At 48.7% G+C, this 18,998-nt stretch overlaps 1 protein-coding gene across 1 annotated transcript in view; it reads left to right on the top strand.

The window, feature by feature from the left end:
• The window catches only part of RPA1 (replication protein A1), a 41,995-nt gene that overhangs the window by 2,523 nt on the left and 20,474 nt on the right, over positions 1-18,998 (top strand). The window contains exons 2-8 of the mRNA XM_080983967.1: positions 8,109-8,156; positions 8,368-8,446; positions 10,207-10,315; positions 11,906-11,994; positions 13,697-13,807; positions 17,090-17,219; positions 18,434-18,536. Coding sequence (XP_080840093.1) covers positions 8,109-8,156; positions 8,368-8,446; positions 10,207-10,315; positions 11,906-11,994; positions 13,697-13,807; positions 17,090-17,219; positions 18,434-18,536 — 669 coding nt within the window. The remainder of the gene's footprint in view (positions 1-8,108; positions 8,157-8,367; positions 8,447-10,206; positions 10,316-11,905; positions 11,995-13,696; positions 13,808-17,089; positions 17,220-18,433; positions 18,537-18,998) is intronic.

Below are 18,998 nucleotides of genomic sequence, written 5' to 3'. Positions count from 1 at the left end.
CAGTTCAGTTTCTAATTTTGATTTTTCCACCTGGAAGCCAATTTTCTTGTCCAATTTAAATGCCTCCATTATCTGAAAATAATGAAGCCAGTCTCGCACTTTGTTTTTTAGTTTTTCAAAGCTCTGCAATTTCAGTCTATCTCCATCTTGTTCCAAAATTTCCCAATATTTCAGCCATTTGACCTCCATATTGAGCTTTTTCAAGGCTTTCGCTTCCATTGGTGACAGCCACCTTGGGGTTTTATTTTCTAATAAATCCTTATATCTTATCCAAACATTAAACAGCGCTTTCCTGACAATGTGGTTTTTAAATGCTTTATGTGCTTTGACCTTATCATACCATAGATATGCATGCCATCCAAATACATTGTTAAAACCTTCTAGGTCCAAAATGTCAGTGTTTTCAAGAAGTAGCCATTCTTTCAACCAGCAAAAAGCTGCTGATTCATAGTAAAGTTTGAGGTCTGGCAAGGCAAATCCACCTCTTTCCTTTGCATCCGTTAGTATTTTAAATTTTATTCTAGGCTTCTTGCCCTGCCAGACAAATTTAGAAATATCTTTCTGCCACCTCTTGAAACAATCCATTCTGTCCACAATTTGCAAAGTTTGAAACAAAAACAACATTCTAGGCAATACATTCATTTTTATCGCAGCAATACGGCCCAGCAGTGAAAGCTTCAAATTTGACCAAATTTCTAAATCTTTTTTCACTTCAGCCCAACATTTTTCATAGTTGTCTTTAAATAAATTCCCATTTTTTGCTGTCATGTTAATCCCCAGGTATTTAACTTTCTTAACCACTGTTAAACCTGTCTCATTCTGAAACCTCTCTCTTTCAATCGGTGTTAAATTTTTCTCTAAAACCTTAGTGTCAGGGAACTGCCATCGGAAGGAAGGGAAGTGAAAGGGCTCACACAGGTTGGGAGAGACTCAGCAGCTGAAGAGGGAACCAGTAGGGGGAGAGGAGCTGAGCTGAGGGAAAGGGAGCTGGAGGGATGGCTCAGAGACACTTCCAGCGAAAACAGTGGGGAGGTTTCAGGACCTCCTGTAGGGACACCCACTCCTCGCCGGAAACTGTCACGCAGAGAGTCCAGAAGACGTGTTTCCGTTAAGGAGCTTTTATGTTGGAAGCGATTCCGAAAGCAACCACTGTCGGAATCTGCCAGCGACTGACGGAGCCATGTTTAAGGGGCTCCGTTACAGACAGAGGTTTGCAAACTTGACCAAACTCTGAGGGACTAGGATTTTACACACAAGCAGCTCATCGTCCCATCACAGCATTCCGACAGTCTTCGTGAGCAGCTTGTGCAGGAGAAGGCATCATGAGCAACCCAGCCGGAACCGGAGAAGCAGGAGCTGGAGCGGGTCCAAGCCTGGAAGAAAGGTACCGGGTGTTGGAGGTCCAGCTAGCGCTGCAGACGGCGAGGCTTGAGGAGAGGAGGGCTCAGGATGCAGACAAAAAGGGGAAAGACACCCAGCTCGTCAGAAAGGTACCAGGATTGGTGCAGAAGTTTGGGGGGGAGCCCAAAGACTATCATGGCTTTCGGACAGAGATGCAATATGCCCTCAATCTGCAGTTTGATGAATTCCCTGACGAGGAATCACGAGTGGCTTTTGTGATTGGGCATCTTGAAAAGGGGGCGAGAGACTGGGTTAGACCCCTGATGGCAGCGAATAGTGACGTCCTAAAGGACACGATGAAGTTCTTTCGCGCCATGGATCTGATGTTTTCCAGCGATATTGAACAGGGAGTGGTCCGCAGACAGTTAATGGCTTGCAAACAGGGGAGCCGATCTGTCCGTGAGTACTGGACTGAGTTCACCATGTTGATCCATAAATTGGGGTGGGATCTATCGGCGGAACCCATTCAAATGCTCTTTGAAGAAGGGCTTTCTTCGGCTGTGAAAGACGAACTTTCCCGGGCGCCCAGGGCGGAGTCTATGGACCAGCTGACCAAATCAGCGCTGACCATAGGAGCGCGCCAGGAGGCGAGAGCATTGGAGAGGCGGGAAGGGAAGGGGGAACGTTGGAAGGAGTTCCGCATTCCAGACATTCCAGAGCCAACTTTCCCGCCGGCAGAGCCGATGGAAATCGGAACAGCGCGCGCGCGTGCAGTTTCAAAGCCCAGTGAGGGGGGAAAGAAGGAGGGAAAAGGCGCCCGGAAATGCTATCTCTGCCAACAGCCAGGTCACTTTGCCAGAGTCTGCCCCCAGAGGAAGGAATGGCAAGGGATGGTAGGAGCTGTGGAGGGAAGAGAGGAAGAAATACCGAAGCAAGTAAAAGCCAACGCCTGGCTGCCACCGTCGGGGCACAGCAGCCAGGCCAAAGAGCAGTGAAAGTGCCCACGCCAGAACCTCCTAAACCCGCCCTAGTGATAGAAGTGGTGCTAGAGCTGCCAAACGGACACCCTCTAAAGATAAAGGCGCTGTTGGACTCAGGCAGCTCCTGCAATTTCATGAGCAAAGAGTTTGCAGCTGAACACCAGATACAGACGATCCCTTTAAGCAACCCCCTGCAGGTGACCACGATCGATGGCAGGGAGCTGTTGGGAGGAGAAGTCAGCTTGCAGACCGTCCCAATGATAATGAAGGTGGCAAGGCACACCGAACTGATAGCGTTTAATGTGGCCACCTTGGGAGGAGCTCCCATTATATTGGGGATGAGCTGGCTAGCGTTACATGATCCGCTGGTGGGCTGGCATCAGAGAGTGGTTTCTTTTGGTTCAGCACATTGCTTAGAACACTGCAAAGAGGGAAAGGGTTTGGCAGGGGCCCAAGCCACCCTAGCAGGGACTGAAGTAACGGAGAACGTGAAGGTACCACGACAATACGCAGATCTCCGCGACGTCTTCAGCGAAAGGGAAGCTGACCAACTACCCCCGCATAGACCCTTTGACTGTCAAATCAATTTACTCCCTGGGGCACAGCTCCCTGTAGGCAAGCTGTACGCCATGTCAGACAGAGAGATGCAGGAGCTAAGAGAGTTCATTGACAAGAACCTGAAGAGAGGGTTCATCAGAGAGTCCAGGGCGGTGGGGGGCAGCCCAGTGTTTTTTGTGGATAAAAAAAACACGAACAAGCCGAGGCTTGTGTGTGACTTCAGGGCCTTAAATGCAGTGTCAGAACCAGTGGCTTTCCCTATGCCCAGGATTGACGACATTTTGACAAGGGTCAGGAAGGGAAAGATTTTTACTAAACTGGACCTAAGGGGGGCGTACAACCTGATACGAATAAGGAAGGGGGATGAATGGAAAACCACCATGTTCACCCCTTTGGGGGCATTTGAATATTTAGTTATGCCCTTCGGCCTACAAGGAGGCTCCGCGTGCTTTCAATCGTTTATGAACCATGTCCTGGGGCCTTTGCTTTACAAGAATTGTGTGGCCTTCTTAGACGACGTGTTGGTGTATTCTGAGAATGAGGAGCAGCATGTGAGAGACGTCAGAGAAGTGTTGAGCAGGCTGCAAGCCAACCAGCTGTGGGTGAAACTGGAGAAGTGTCAGTTTCATACCAAGGAGGTGGAATTCCTGGGGTATCGCCTGTCAGACAAGGGATTGGCCATGGATCCCGGCAAGGTCCAGGCGGTGCTGGAATGGAAAACACCCAAAACAAGGAAGGATGTGCAGAGGTTCCTAGGATTTGGGAACTTCTATCGTAAGTTCATCCGAAACTTTGCCCACCTGACGGCGCCCATTACGGACTGTCTCAGCAGTAAGAAGAAGTTCGTTTGGACTGAGGAGGCGGAGCGAGCATTTGAGGAACTAAAAAGGGCCTTCGCCTCGGAACAACAACTCCTGCATGTGGATTTACAAAAACCGATGAGAGTGGAAACTGACGCATCAGACAGAGCTATTGGGGCGGTGCTTCTGCAGCCAGGGAAGGAGGAGTCAGAGTGGAGACCGTGTGCCTTTTTTTCGCGAAAGCTGAACAAATCCGAGAGGAACTACACGGTGTATGACCGAGAACTACTAGCCATTCATGAGGCGTTCCGGAGATGGAGGCACCTGCTAATTGGCGCACAACATAAGGTGCAAGTGTGCACTGACCACAAGAACCTAGAGTATTGGAGGACGGCACGAGTGCTCAACCAACGGCAAGTGAGATGGGCCCAGGAGTTCTCCAAATTTAACTTTGAGATTTGTTACGTGCCAGGCCCAGAGAACATTAGGGCGGACGCTCTCTCACGCAAACCTGAATATTTGGAGGGGGAGGGAGCACCCGAAGAGAGACATGTCATTCCAGAGGACCGCTGGGTGTGTGGGGCGGCATTGGTGGGACAAAGAGAACTGGTAGAGGAAACAGAGAATGATGAATACGCCCAGAATAAGCTCAGAGGTCTTAGGGGTGAGGGAGAGGAACCAGGGGGTTTCGAGGAAAGAAATGGAGCTTTGTATTACAAAGGGGCACTGTATATCCCTGAAGGAGACTTAAGGGGGAGGGTACTCAAGCAGTTGCACGACAGCCCCACGGCGGGGCATTTTGGACAACATAAAACCATGTGGTTGGTCACCAGGGAATTTTGGTGGCCTAAGGTGAGGGAAGATGTACGGGAGTATGTAAGAGGGTGTGAGCAATGCCAGCGAGCCAAAGGGGAGAGGCGGGCACCGGCGGGGCTATTAGAACCCTTACCAACCCCAGAACGACCTTGGGAGGCAGTGTCGATAGATTTTATGACTGATCTGCCGAAGTCCAAGGGGAAAACAGCCATCATGGTGGTGGTAGACCTACTAACAAAGATGTGCCACTTTGTAGCCTGCTCGCATGCAGTCACGGCGGAAGAGACAGCGAAGTTATTTGTAGAACACATTTTTAGGTTGCACGGGGTGCCATTGAGGGTGGTCTCAGACCGAGGAAAACAATTTACTTCCAGGTTCTGGAGGAAGCTCATGAGCTTACTGCAGGTGGAGGTCAACTTTTCGACTGCCCGGCACCCTGAAACCAACGGGCAGGCGGAAAGAGCAAACGGGGTCCTCCAGCAATACCTGAGGTGTTATGTCAATGACAGAGAGAATGACTGGGTAGAAAAGTTGGCGCTGGCGGAATTTGCCTACAACAATGCCGAGAATGTGTCCACAGGGATGAGCCCCTTCTTGGCTAATTATGGGTGTCATCCCAGGGCTTTCCCAGGGGGAGAAGGGGAGAGATGGGGTGTCCCGGCAGCCGAGCATTTTGTAGAAGAAATGGAAGCAATCCATCGTCAGCTCCAACTCAACTTAGAAAGGGCGAAGGAAGAATACAAGAGGCAGGCAGACAAGAACCGAAGGGAAGGTGAAACCATAAGGGTGGGAGATAGGGTGTGGCTGTCAACCCAAGGGTTGCCGTTCAAAGGAGGTTGTAAGAAATTAAGACCCAGGAGATTGGGTCCCTTTGAGGTCATTCAACAGGTCAACCCAGTGGCTTTCAGGCTCCGGTTACCCAACCACATGAAACTGCACCCAGTATTTCACAGGTCGTTACTGTCACCGTATGAGGGGGGACGAGAAGGGATGGCCACTCGGGGACCGGTCATAGAAGAAAGGGAATGCAGCAGCCATGTGGCAGAAATCCTCGACGCCAGGTGGAAGGGGGATCAGGTGGAGTATTTGGTAGCGTGGGAAGGAGAACCGGAGTCAGAAAACACTTGGGTAATGGCAGAAGATATCAATGACGAGGTATTGATAGAAACGTTCCATCAAAGGTTCCCAAGGAAACCTCAGCCTGTGGAGAGGTTCCGGAGGGAATACTTTGGGACCACCGATGAGGAGGAGGAGTTGGAAGGATTCTCGGAATCGGAAGGGGAAGGGGAGATGGACTCTGAGGAGGAGGAGTACTTCGAGACCAGGAACCGCCACAGGTGGAGAGAAGTGTTCGGGACATCGGAAGATGAAGGAAGTTCATTCCGGGGTTTTGCCTCCTCACCGCCCGTAGAGGAGGGGGCGAGAGGGGATGAAGGGGGCCCTGGAGGGGAGGTGGATGTCAGGGAACTGCCATCGGAAGGAAGGGAAGTGAAAGGGCTCACACAGGTTGGGAGAGACTCAGCAGCTGAAGAGGGAACCAGTAGGGGGAGAGGAGCTGAGCTGAGGGAAAGGGAGCTGGAGGGATGGCTCAGAGACACTTCCAGCGAAAACAGTGGGGAGGTTTCAGGACCTCCTGTAGGGACACCCACTCCTCGCCGGAAACTGTCACGCAGAGAGTCCAGAAGACGTGTTTCCGTTAAGGAGCTTTTATGTTGGAAGCGATTCCGAAAGCAACCACTGTCGGAATCTGCCAGCGACTGACGGAGCCATGTTTAAGGGGCTCCGTTACAGACAGAGGTTTGCAAACTTGACCAAACTCTGAGGGACTAGGATTTTACACACAAGCAGCTCATCGTCCCATCACACTTAGTTTTTGACTTGTTCAATTTATTTTATTTTATTTTTTATATAATAATTTTTATTAAAGTTTCAATCAAAAATTAAACAACAAAGAAAGGAAAGAAAAACATCAAAAAAAAATACACAAATACACCATACAAATCTCAAAGAGAAAATAAAAAAAATACAAAAGACAAAAATCAACAATAAAAAAAGAACATAACAATTAAAAACAATATCTCTTTTCCATTTCCGTTTTTAAATTTACTTATTTTCTGGACTTCCTCATACCTCCCTCTTTTGTATTCCAATCCAAATTGTTTGTCCAGCAATTTCTTTTCCACTTTTTTAATCCCAGTCTTTAATTTAATATAATATTGAAATATATAACTTCAACTTCTTTTAAACCTAATCTTTAGTCTTAATGTAATGTAACATTAAAATTTTACCTCTTAATTGTCAAATTTCCATTTCATTAAACATCTTTAATCCTAATCTTTAGTCTTAATCTATCATTAACCTTAACCTGTACAGCTGGAAACCGCTTATTTTCAGTCCAACATCACTCTAACATTCTTTAATTTTGCAATGTTTCTGAAGATAGTCTTTGAATTTCTTCCAATCTTCCTCCACTGACTCTTCTCCCCGGTCACGGATTCTACCAGTCATTTCCACCAGTTCCATATAGTCCATAAGTTTCATCTGCCATTCCTCCAGCGTGGGAAGTTCTTGTGTCTTCCAATACTTTGCGATGAGTATTCTTGCTGCTGTTGTTGCATACATAAAGAAAGTTCTATCCTTTTTTAACACCATTTGGCCGACTATGCCCAGGAGAAAGGCCTCTGGTTTCTTAGGGAAGGTATACTTAAATACCTTTTTTAATTCATTATATATCATTTCCCAGAAAGCCTTAATCTTTGGGCACGTCCACCAAAGGTGAAAAAATGTACCTTCTGTTCAATTTAAATCCTGCCACTTGACCAAATTCTTGAATCAGTTCTAAAACCCTTTTGGTACTAGATTCTGGCTCCTGTAACGTCAATACTAAGTCATCTGCAAACAACCCACAGCACAGCGCTCCTTCCCCCGCTCCGATTCTGAACCCGTTGCTGGGCTCTTTCACGGGTTGGGGGGGCGCCAAACGTGCCCACTGGGTCCCAAGTTCACAGGCTTCCCCCGCCTGTGATTTCAAGGGTCCCCCGCTACGCCGAAGCGGGATCCGACCCTGTTTTCCGTAGAGCGATTTCCTCCGATCCGAGGAAATCCGCCATTAACCGATGGCGCCACCTCCGGAAGTCGAATAGCTTAGTCTTTTAACCCTGGGCCCGGTATCGGCCGGGGTGGGTGGGATACAAATAAAAGTTGCTTCTTCTTCTTATTATTTCAGTGGGTCTCCTTTGAGTGATAATGTAGTCCAGATAAATACAATAATTTATTACCTGCCTTTCACCATAAGGTTCCTGGGCAGGTTACAACAATTAAAACACAATGTTTAAAACAGTTTAAAACAACTTAAAATTGCAGATAAAAGGTCGGCTCTCATCGGGTGCCAAAAACTGGAGGGCTGCAGGTTCCCCACTCCCTGTCTCCTAGATATGCTCCTTTTGCAGGCCGGGGGAGCTGGAATTGCCTCCCTGGGGAACCACCTGTAAATGTGCTGATCCTTGCTCCAGGAGAATGAAAAACTTCATTTAGTCCAAGGAACCCTTTTCCTGAGATCAGGCCATTCACCCTCTCTTGCTCAAAGGAGTCAGCTGTCTATTTCTTTTTTCAGGCCATGATGCAAGGAGAGAATGTTAATAATCCCGTCTTGCAGCTCATTGTGAGTATTCCCTGCTGCCTGTCCAATAAGCTTCAAGATAAATGTACAGGAGGCCAGGTACTGGCCTTCAAGGGGGGGGGGGGAGCTTTACCATCTTGACCCAGGGGGCAAAGCATTGGGGACACTGTATGTGTCCTTCACATTACTGTTCTTGCCTTAAGTCAGCTCTCCTTGTTGGACCTAACTGTGCCTCTTGTGCTTTTCTGTGCAGACCATCCGAGCTATCTCCACTGGAACCGGCCCACAGCGTTACCGGATGCTGATGAGTGATGGTGTGCAAACCCTTTCCTGTAAGCATCACGTGCACAGAGACAGTTGGTTGGAGGGACATTGCTGCAAGATGCTCCTGGACATCAGCACTGGCGATTTGGAGGGGTGTTGGTGTAGCTCAGTTGTAGAGCCACAGGCTTACACCCAGAAGATCCCAGGCTCAGCCCTTGGCACACCCTTCTTAAAAAAGGACCCTGAGTTAGACAGGCTGGGAGAACCCTCTGCCTGAGACCTTGGGGGGCCACCGTCAGCCAAACATGGTACTACTAGGCTAAATAGACCATATGCCGTTGTGACTAGAGGCCCACTGCCAATGTGCATTTACAAGAGGGTGTGGAGTGCAATCAGAAGGTCTTAAGAGTTTACCCTACACTGGTGAAGTTACCTAGAGTAACTTTCCTAATTCCTGCTCCAGTGAAGTTTGACTTACTCTCTCTCCATCTTGCGGCTTGGCCACTGGTTAGATAAAGACTAAGGAATCGGTGGTTTTGGTTTTACTTCCTTACAAAGAATCCTGGGGACTGTAGTTTACCCTTCTCAGAGCTACAGTTCTCAGCACCCTTAACAAACTGCATTTCCCAGCATTCCTTAGTGGTGGTGGAACATGCTTTTAAATGTATGGTGTATTCACAGCCCTTTTTCCCCTCCAGAAAAATAGGAACTTGCTTTGGTAGGGTTTGGTGGAAGCCTTCTTGTGCTAGGGGCCTCAGCATGTTCTTGAGCCTTTGGGTTTGAGAGCTTTTTATGTTCTTTATTAAAAACAAAAAAGGAAAAAGAAAAGGGGGGAGAAAACTTAAAGGATTGTTATTATACATATCCTGAACTTTATCTAATGCAGTGTTTATACAGTGGTACCTCGGGTTACATACACTTCAGGTTACAGACTCTGCTAACCCAGAAATAGTACCTCGGGTTAAGAACTTTGCTTCAGGATGAGAACAGAAATCGTGTGGCGGCATCAGGAGGCCCCGTTAGCTAAAGTGGTGCTTCAGGTTAAGAGCAGTTTCAGGTTAAGAACGGACCTCCGGAATGAATTAAGTACGTAACCAGAGATACCACTGTACCACTGATTTCCATATATTGTTGACTTTGTCCATAGCAAGTCTACGTTTATATGTAATTTGCTCATGCGTTGTGAGTTTATACATATCTTTTATCCATTCGCTGAAGGGAGATGCATTTTTGTTCTTCCGGTTCATTAAAACCAGTCTTTTTGCTGTATTAAGGGCATCTAGAATCCATTCATACTGTCTCTTAGTTAGATTGCATGCATTGGGAATAAAATTCAAAGGGATATTTTCCTCTGCAAATTCAAGATTTTTCTGTATAGTCATGTTAATCATTTCTATTACTCCCTCCCAAAAATTTACCAATGTGGGACACTCTTTTTTAAAGAGTTTGAGAGCTGTTGTGTCACGTGGCTTAACATGGCTTCAGTTTCTTGGCTTAATGTAGAGGCTATTCCGTCTCAAATTGTCTTTTTGGGAACGGAATGTTGGTTTGCATTTCAACTATATCCGTAGAATCATAATCAGTGCAAGATGCAGTTGCAGGCCTCCTTGGCGTGTGGCTGTCCTCCAGTTTTTATTCAGGCACCTCTATCAAAGCAGAGTCAGTCTTTGGGTGGGTGGTTGATGAGATGAGTGTTGATTTAAGTCAAGCAGTTCTTAGATCCCTGAGCAGTAACCTGAAGTCTTATCACAGCCAGGCCACAATCACGCAGTGCCTCCTTTCACCTCATAAAATACTTTCCCCCTCCTTTCTTCTTTTTCTTCTACAGCTTTCATGCTGGCAACACAGCTGAACGACCTGGTTAATGACCAGGGCTTGAGTGCGAATGCCATCTGCAAGATTAACAGGTTCATCATTAACGTCCTGAAGGATGGAAGGTAACGGCTCAATCTGCGATGAAAGTGAGGGCCTATGATTCTGCTTTACAATCCAATCCCCTCTAGTGTGACATTAAGGTCCAGGCATGGTGTTTTATTCCTCTTGGTATGGTTTTGCGGTGTTTCATCTTAGCTCTCAGGTCTGCCACGGCAACCTGGGGAGGAAGTTTGCAACAGCAATTTTTCCTTAGATTTTCGAATTGCCTTGTTTACCCACACATAGCCACATTGAGGGTCTAAAAAAACAAAAAGGACCAGCTCTCAGAAGATTCGGACTACAACTCCCATCAGCCCCAGCATCATAATGGCTGTACAATGCTGGTGCTGATGGGAGTTGTAGTCCAAAACATCTCGAGTGAGCGCTGGCTTCTGGGGAGCCTGATCTAGGGTTCAAGACTCCGATACAGCATTGTGTCCCCTCCTTGTGGAGAGCAGGCAAGCAGGCAGCAATTTCTTACACATTTTGTGTTTTTATTCTGTTTCAGATTTTGGGTAATTTTTAATGCTTTTTAATCTCTGTTGTAAACCCCTCGCAGAACTTCACTTATTGGGTAGTGTTGAGCAAATAAATCACAAAATCACATGTGACAAAAGTGGTTTCTTTTATGGGCCATAAAATGTGAAACCACCATCTGATCCAATGGTAGTTAAAATGCATTCAAAATAAGAAAACAATGGGCAGACAGAATGTATTATTTCCAGTTCGCCTTTCTCTGCTTCCTCAAGATTTCCAAATCTTGGACTGTAAACCCCACCCCCACCCCCAATACTCTTAAATCCAGTACAGTGGTACCTCAGGTTACATACGCTTCAGGTTACAGACTCCGCTAACCCAGAAATAGTGCTTCACGTTAAGTACTTTGCTTCAGGATGAGAACAGAAATCGTGCTCCGGCAGTGCGGCAGCAGCTGGAGGCCCCATTAGCTAAAGTGGTGCTTCAGGTTAAGAACAGTTTCAGGTTAAGTACAGACCTCTGGAACGAATTAAGTACTTAACCTGAGGTACCACTGTACTAATACAGGGGTGGGTAAACTCAGACCCGAGCCCTTTCTGACTCTCCAACATGATTCTCCAGCCCTCTCTGTCTGGCTTGCAAAACTTGACCCAGCTTTGCACCTCGAGTATTTTAGCAGGGCTGGGAAAGTAACTTTAAACCCTGGTGATGCTCCTTGGTTTCCTGAATGGAAGATAGAGAGGGGTTTGTGAGTAGAAACTAGCTGACTGTACAAAGGTAAAAACTGACGTGTGTTGCTCTGCCTACTTTTCCCTCTGGTCCTGCTTACTGCTGCCATGGGACCCTTGGAAAATTGCTGTGAAGGAAATGTGGCCCTTGCATGCAGCCTCCCCACCCCTATTCTATCATATGAGGACCTTCGGGTATAGGGTGGTATATAAATTCAATAATTAAAATTAAAGTGCAGCATGGATTGTAGGTGCTGTAGCACTTAAATCCCCAGTTTGGGTTACCTCTGCCTCTCAGGTATTGCCCTGTGGCAAAAGATCCTGGCTCCTGTTTACCTTTCCAGCTCACAGTCTCTTAACAAGCAAAGCAGGCACCAGGCGGGTAAAACCTCAGCTTTTTCTTTGCAGGAAGGTGGTTATTGTGATGGATTTAGAAGTCCTCCAGACGGCCGACATGGTGGCGGGGAAGATAGGCAATCCAGTGCAGTACACCGAAGGTAAGGAGCTTTCCTGAGCAATGGGTCTGCAGGGGCCTTGTTCTGGCATCTTAACTGCCGCGATGCCCTTTTCAATGATGTGTTTTCCCTGTCCTAATGAGAAACAGGGATTTTGTGTTTTGGCTTGAAATGCCTTTGTGTCTGGATTAGCGATTTCTTCTCTGCTGACGTCCCCCGTTAACTCCGGGATCACTTCTCTCATTCATAACTCCTTCCGCTTTGGTGAGCGGTCGCCACCGTCGGAATGTGCTCGGCCCTTTGGAACAGAGTCGGATGACGCTAAAATTGAATTTTCGGTGCCCAGTAGGCAGGGCACATCTCAGACGAAGGTTTAAATCCATCAGCCCAAGAGAAGGTGGCAAGTGTTCTAGGGAGAACCCATATTTAAGAATGCTATGAGTTATTTGCAACACACTGGTGAACCACAAAATTTCCTTGTCCTCACAGAGAGGAGCCGCGGGAGTTAGTTGGTTCATAGGTTGAGTCAAATCAGCCTGACTTAATGCAGATGATTTGAACTTCACAAATTTGTGGAGCGTAAATCTAAAGCATAAATTCAGGTCCAGAAGGAAAATATTCTGGGAGTACAAAAACAGTTTTCGTTGTCCATTTGCTGAAGTGTGGAAATAAACAACCCTACAGCCTGGATATCCACAGCCCTTAAAGCTTAGTGTGTGCCTGTTTTAAATGCAGCATAGATGAAAATGAGATTTTATAATGAGACTTCACTATATAGCTGCTAGGGTTATTATTGTTTATTGAAATATTTTTTATCCCCCTCTTAACCCCCCCCCCTGAGGCTCACAGACTTGAAGAGGCCGGGGGCGGGGGGAGAGAGAGAGAGACAGTCCCTGCCCTTATGAGACATGGCACAAAATGAATATGGGTTGGGAGAAAGTTAGAAACAAGCAATCTGGGGTTCAAGTTCTTGAGTTTACAAATACTGTATTTTTCGCCCTATAGGACGCACTTTTTCCCCTCCAGAAATGAAGGGGAAATCTGTGTGCGTCCTATGGGGCGAATGCAGGCTTTCGCTGAAGCTTGGAGAGCGAGAGGGGTCGGTGCGCACCGATCCCTCTCGCTCTCCAGGCTTCAGGAAGCTATCAGCAAGCCTGGGGGAGCCCGTGGGAGTGTCCGCCGGTCTCCCTAGGCTGCGGATAGCAGCCTGCTGCCCAGAGCGCGGGGCGCGCTGAAGCAGAGCGCCCCGCGCTTCGGGCAGATATCTGCAGCCTAGGGAGCTCTGTGGGAACTCCCGCAGGGCTCCCTAGGCTGCAGATAGCAGCCTGCTGCCCGGAGCCTGCTGAAGCAGAGCGCCCCGCACTAGTTCCAGGAGTTTCCTCCATCCTCTGCATTTTATTTTATTTGAAGAAGTGTATGCGGCTTAAATTTAGGTAAAAGTTATGAGCGGTTTACAAAGAATGTACAAGGTTCTGGCCAGTGCTACTCCTCAGAGTAGACCCATTGAAATTGATGGACATGAGCAGCCAAAATGCAACTGATAAACTGTACCGTTTATCAGCATTCGCCAATGTGGTGCCCTCCGTGGTGCCTGGGACTGGCGTGAGCTGGGAGCCCAACAGCCCCCTGCTCTGTACACTGCTTTGACTGGTTGAGCAGTTGCACGAAAGACCGCAAGGGAGCAGGTTAGACTTTCCTTGCCAACTCTTGCCACTGAAATGGCTTTCCCCCCTTTGCTTCCCAGGCACTATGCAAGCAGGGCAGCAGCAGAGCTCTGGGAGCCTGGCAACCAACCAAGCCCCTAGCAGGCCAGCACATCCGAATGAGAGCACAGCCGCAGCAGCCACAGCAGCAGGTAAATGGTCCATTTATGGTGTGAAGCAGAGAGAGAAGGAGGTTTGATGAGTAGCAAGAGAAGGTCGTGTCTTGCTGCTCCCATGCGGCTTGGCTTCTCTTGTCTGTGTGAGGTCAGGGTTGCATTCAAAACCACTGGTCAAAATGTTACTTGCTGCAATTTGAAGGAGGGGGAGGTGGTGGTGGTTGGTTGGTTTATGGCTGAAGGCCCTTCCCAGTCTTGAGATCTGTGTAGGTTTTAGTTAGGGGTAGCCAATGTGGTGTCCTGCAGATACTGCCAAGCTCCAGCTCCCGACAGCACCTCTGACCATTGGCCAAGGTGACTGCTGGGAGTTGGAGGCCAGCTGTGTCTGGCAGAGGGGCCATCCCTGCGCTAAGCTCATTCTGGCCTCACAAGAACTGGAGAGATTTGGGCTGCCCTGTGCTAAGTCAGGGCTGCCGCCATTCTTAAATACCCAGAGCAAACCCATGGGAATTGATGTACAGTGGTGCCTCGCAAGACAAAATTAATCCGTTCCGCGAGTCTCTTCGTCTAGCGTTTTTTTCGTCTTGCGAAGCAACCCGCTTAGCGGATTAGCGCTATTAGCGGTTTAGCGGCTATTAAAGGCTTAGCGGATTAGCGGCTAAAAGGCTATTAGCGGCTTAGCGGCTTAGAAAAAAGGGGGGGAAAGCGAAAAAAATCTCAAGACTCGCAAGACATTTTCGTCTTGCGAAGCAAGCCCATAGGGAAATTCGTCCTGCGAAGCGCATCGAAAAACGGAAAACCCTTTCGTCTAGCGGGTTTTTCGTCTTGCGAGGCATTCGTCTTGCGGGGCACCACTGTACGTGGCTCACATAGGCCCATTACTTCCAGTGGATCTACTTTGTCGTATGCAGCTATAGGATCTTTTGAGCGAAAGGGCAAAGAGGTTTTGCTCAGTGGGCGCCCACTTCATAGGGACGTAGGAAGCTGCCTTATACAATGCCCCTCTAACGCAGTATTGTCTGCACTGGTTGGCAGAAGCTCTTGAGCAAACTTTTTCAGCAGGGGGCCAGTCCACTGTCCCTCAGACCTTGTGGGGGGCCAGACTATATTTGGGGGGGGGGATGAATGAATTCTTATTACCCACAAATAACCCAGAGGTGCATTTTAAATAAAAGGACGCATGTAAAAACACGCTAATTCCTGGACCGTCCATGGGCTGGATTTAGAAGGCGATTGGGCCGGATTCGGCCCCCGGGCCTTAGAAGAGTTTGGATTTGATATCCCGCCTTTCACTCCCCTTCAGGAGTCTCAAAGCGGCTAACATTCTCCTTTCCCTTCCTCCGCCACAACAAACACTCTGTGAGGTGAGTGGGGCTGAGACACTTCAGAGAAGTGTGACTGGCCCAAGGTCACCCAGCAGCTGCATGTGGAGGAGCGGAGACGCAAACCTGGTTCCCCAGATTATGAGACTACCGCTCTTAACCACTACACCACACTGGCTCTCAGTTTGCCTACCCATGCTCTTGGGGGTTTCAGGCAGGGAGCCTTTCCCAACCCTAGGTGGAGCTGCAGTCAGGGATGGAACCTGCATGCAAGGCAAGTACTCTGTCACCAGGCGCTGCTATCGTTCGCTCTGCTGGCCTCTGCATGGAGCCGGCCTTGAGCTGGGGATGGGGGAGCACCTCTGGCCCTCCAGCTGCTGCTGGACTCTCAGCTCCCATCATCCCCAGCATGTCCAGTGGTCAGGGTTGGTGGGGATTGTAGCCCAGCAGCATCCGGGGGGGGCACAGATATTTCCTTCCCCCTGCTTTAAATGGAAAGCCAGAAAGTCCTGCAGGTGGGGAAAAGTAACATCAAAGCATACTGGACTTGATTTGCCAAAGGTTTCTCTTGGTGCTTCGCTCGACACTGAGCTCTTTGAGTTTGGCTCCTGGATCGTTTGCAACAAACGTTTATAATTAAAAGTGCCTTTTTGTTTCCAAGGGGTGAGTGGTGCTAACAGGGAGGATGGTGACACGGAGTTGAAAGGCAAATTGAAAAAGAGAGGCGGACGCTGAAATTGAAACAGAAAAATAATTTTTAGCCCCTGTCAGGTTACAGCGGAGCTTCATTAATAATGATAGAGCCAGTCATTTTCGTAGCTTGCAGAAAATTATCAGAGGCGCACACTGTAATTGTTATCTAAATGAGGAAACGCAGCTTTGTGCTGGCATTTGATAGGCAGCTTAATTCTTTTTCTCTCCCCCCCCCCCCCCTTTTACTTATTATTAAGGCATTATTTCACAACAGCGAAACAAACTGTGGTGCAGCGTAAATTATTCAGCATAAGAGAAAAGGAAATACATGTCTTGCAAAAGGAGTTTACATATCAGAACAGCTTGTGTATATATTGCTAACATTATAAAACTTCCGGAGGCAGACTAGTCGGTTGCAACAGAAACCCCTGCAAAAGTGTCTTGTTGCCACCTCAGAAAAGACAATGCACATTTATGAAGGTGCGATCCCTCGTAGGCGGCAGCCCATTTCACTAGAGGTGCAAAGCGTAGGCCAGAATAAGTATGTTTTAAGTCTTTAAGATGCTGAAAGGATCTGTGTTGATTTTAATATTGTAAACACCCTCCCTCACCCCCCCACTGGTGCTGCAGTTTGTCCTCTTTTTCATGGAATGTGCAATTCAAGTGATAACAGAGAATGTTAGCAAACTGCATAATGAGGCTTCCCCCCCTTGCAGTACTCAGTGTGGCTGGTGGGGGGCAGCGTTTGCACACAGAATTGCTATAGAAGGGTACAAGGCACTAGACTGTGAACTGTCACAGGGTGCCAGCTGAGTGTTGCGGTGATTGTTCCCTTTGGGCAGAGCAGGATGCTCTTGGCCATAAAAGCTAAATGCAAAACAACAACAAAAAGTTGTGGTAATAGCTTGTACCAGCTCTTGCCTTTGCTTGAGATATTGAAGGGGTGGGGTGGGGGAAGTGGCCGAGTGGCGCCAGAACCAGTCTGTCCTGGGTTTTGGTCAATACATGGAAGGAGCTCAAGTGCCAGGCTATCTTGATGTCGCTGCTGCGCCGCAGAGCTGAATCCCTGATCGTAGGATTGTCGAGTCGGAAGGGACAGTGAGAGGCATCTAGTCCAACCCCCCCTGCACTGCAGGAGTCACTGCTAAATAATCCCCAATTTATGGCTACCCAAGCTCTGTTTAAACAAACTCCAGCAAACGAGAGTCTGCCACCTTCTGAGGAAGTCTTTTCCACCATCGAACAGCCTTTGCTGCCAGAAAGTTCTTCCTAATGTTTAGCCCGATACATCTCTTGTCTTTAGGGTCTGCGTCAAAATACATCACCCCTTCAAAGGTGCCTGGGAAGGCAGGCGGCTCCAGCTTCCTGAGCACCCCTGGGGGCTCCCAGACCAAAGTGGTGCCCATTGCCAGTCTGAACCCGTACCAGTCCAGGTAAGTTGTCCAGCGTGAGGGCCTGCCACCACCATGGCCTGAACGCCCTGGGCACTCAGAGCTGCGTTAGCTTCACGTCAGGGCTTGCTGCCCCATTGCCCTATGCTTGTGTCTCTGGTCTTAATTGCTTAGCCCCAACTACTGTGGGATTAACCTCTCCCGGTTGGGTGACAGATTAATTTTTAGGAAGTTGATTTTGAAGCCTGCAGGTGCCTCTCTTTTTTGGGGGGGGGGAGGGCTTTGCTCCTGTGGCACAAAGTCTGCAGAATCCGATGCAAGCTGCGCTCTTGAGTGCACGTGCATGCGTCTTTGCCTTGTTTTTCTTCCCAGCGAAAACAGAGTGTCCTTCCCGACTGCGTTCCTAGCAGGTGGCTTGGGCATGGCAGGCTTCCATTGTGCCTGTTTACCGTCCTTGTTCCTTTGCGTTTCGGGTTTCCAATGCTGCCGTGCTTCATTCAGCAAGTCACTGGCTGTAGTCATTGGTGTAAATTGTGGGGGAAGGCGAAGAATAGGGAGGCTTACTCCTACTGCGGCAGAACAAAGGGGCTTTTGTGCTACGAGATGTACGAGAGCTATGAGCTGAATGCCACTTATTCCATATGCACATCTGATGAAGTAGGCTGTTGCCTACAGAAGTGCCTGCCAGGCGTGTTCCTTTGTCTCTGCCCTGTAGGTGCTCTGCTGGGTGAGCGGGAGGCAGTCCCTGGATCAGCCATTGGCTGTCATGAGGCTTGTAAGGCGGGGTTGGAGGCCCTTTCAGCCTCATTCTCTTGTGGGGGGTAACCTTCTGGAGAGCCCACATGCCAATGCTGGGCGTGGCTGGAGGCAGAATTGGGTGGAACACCAGATTTGATCTGTATTCCAGTGGGATCGGTGCCAGTGGTTTCTGTAGGACCACATCTCTTACCCTGGCAAAAGCACTCTAGGAGAGAGGGGTGCAGGGAAGGGGTGGAGTGGGAAGCCCTTTGGGGAGGGGGAGTCCAGAGGGCTGGACAGACAGGCCTAGAGGGCTTCGTTCTTCCCCCTCCACACACACACACACACACACACACACACACACACACGGTAAGAGACTGCAGCACTTCCTGTGTGGTTCTTCCCTGATCTTAAAATGGATTTCAAGGCTGTCCGTCTATAAAGGCTCTGGAAGAGATGCTGGCAGGAGCTAGTCCAAGTGGGCTGGCAAGGTTCCTAATTCTCCCCTGTGGTTCTAGGTGGACAATTTGCGCCCGGGTGACTCAGAAGGGCCAGGTCCGTGCATGGAGCAACTCACGTGGGGAAGGGAAGCTTTTCTCCATCGAATTGGTTGATGAAAGTGTAAGTGTTCATGGCGAGGAGTGAATTGAAGGCTGGATTGGGGTTGATGGGAGTTGTAGTCCAAACCCTCCAGCAGGCACCCAACTGGCAAAGGCTGTTGCAGAAGAAGACTACAGAGAGATCAGCCAAAAGCTCTGAACTTTCTACACGCTCCCGTCTCTGCTGCCGCCACTGGATTCAACAGCCCACCTTTCCTTGAACGCTCTGAGTTCAAATCGACCATTCCCCCCCCCCCCCATTCCCAGTCTTGAAATGGAATATTTACTCCGCTGCTTATTCCCTGAGAGACAGAGACTGGCCCAAGGTCACTCAGTGACTAGGACCATGTCTCCTCCAGACCTTCTCTAGCCTTCTACCCCACAGGTTCTCTGTCCACCGAAAACCTTGTGTCAGTAAGGAGGAACTTTTAGAGAGTAGAGCAGCCTGCTGGTTTCTGTTGCTGCACCCCTTTAATGGACAGCT

This window comes from Podarcis pityusensis, assembly GCF_964106645.2.
Source record: "Podarcis pityusensis genome assembly, chromosome: 15".
Classification (NCBI taxonomy): domain Eukaryota; kingdom Metazoa; phylum Chordata; class Lepidosauria; order Squamata; family Lacertidae; genus Podarcis; species Podarcis pityusensis.
This window is presented reverse-complemented; position numbering and strand designations above follow the sequence as displayed.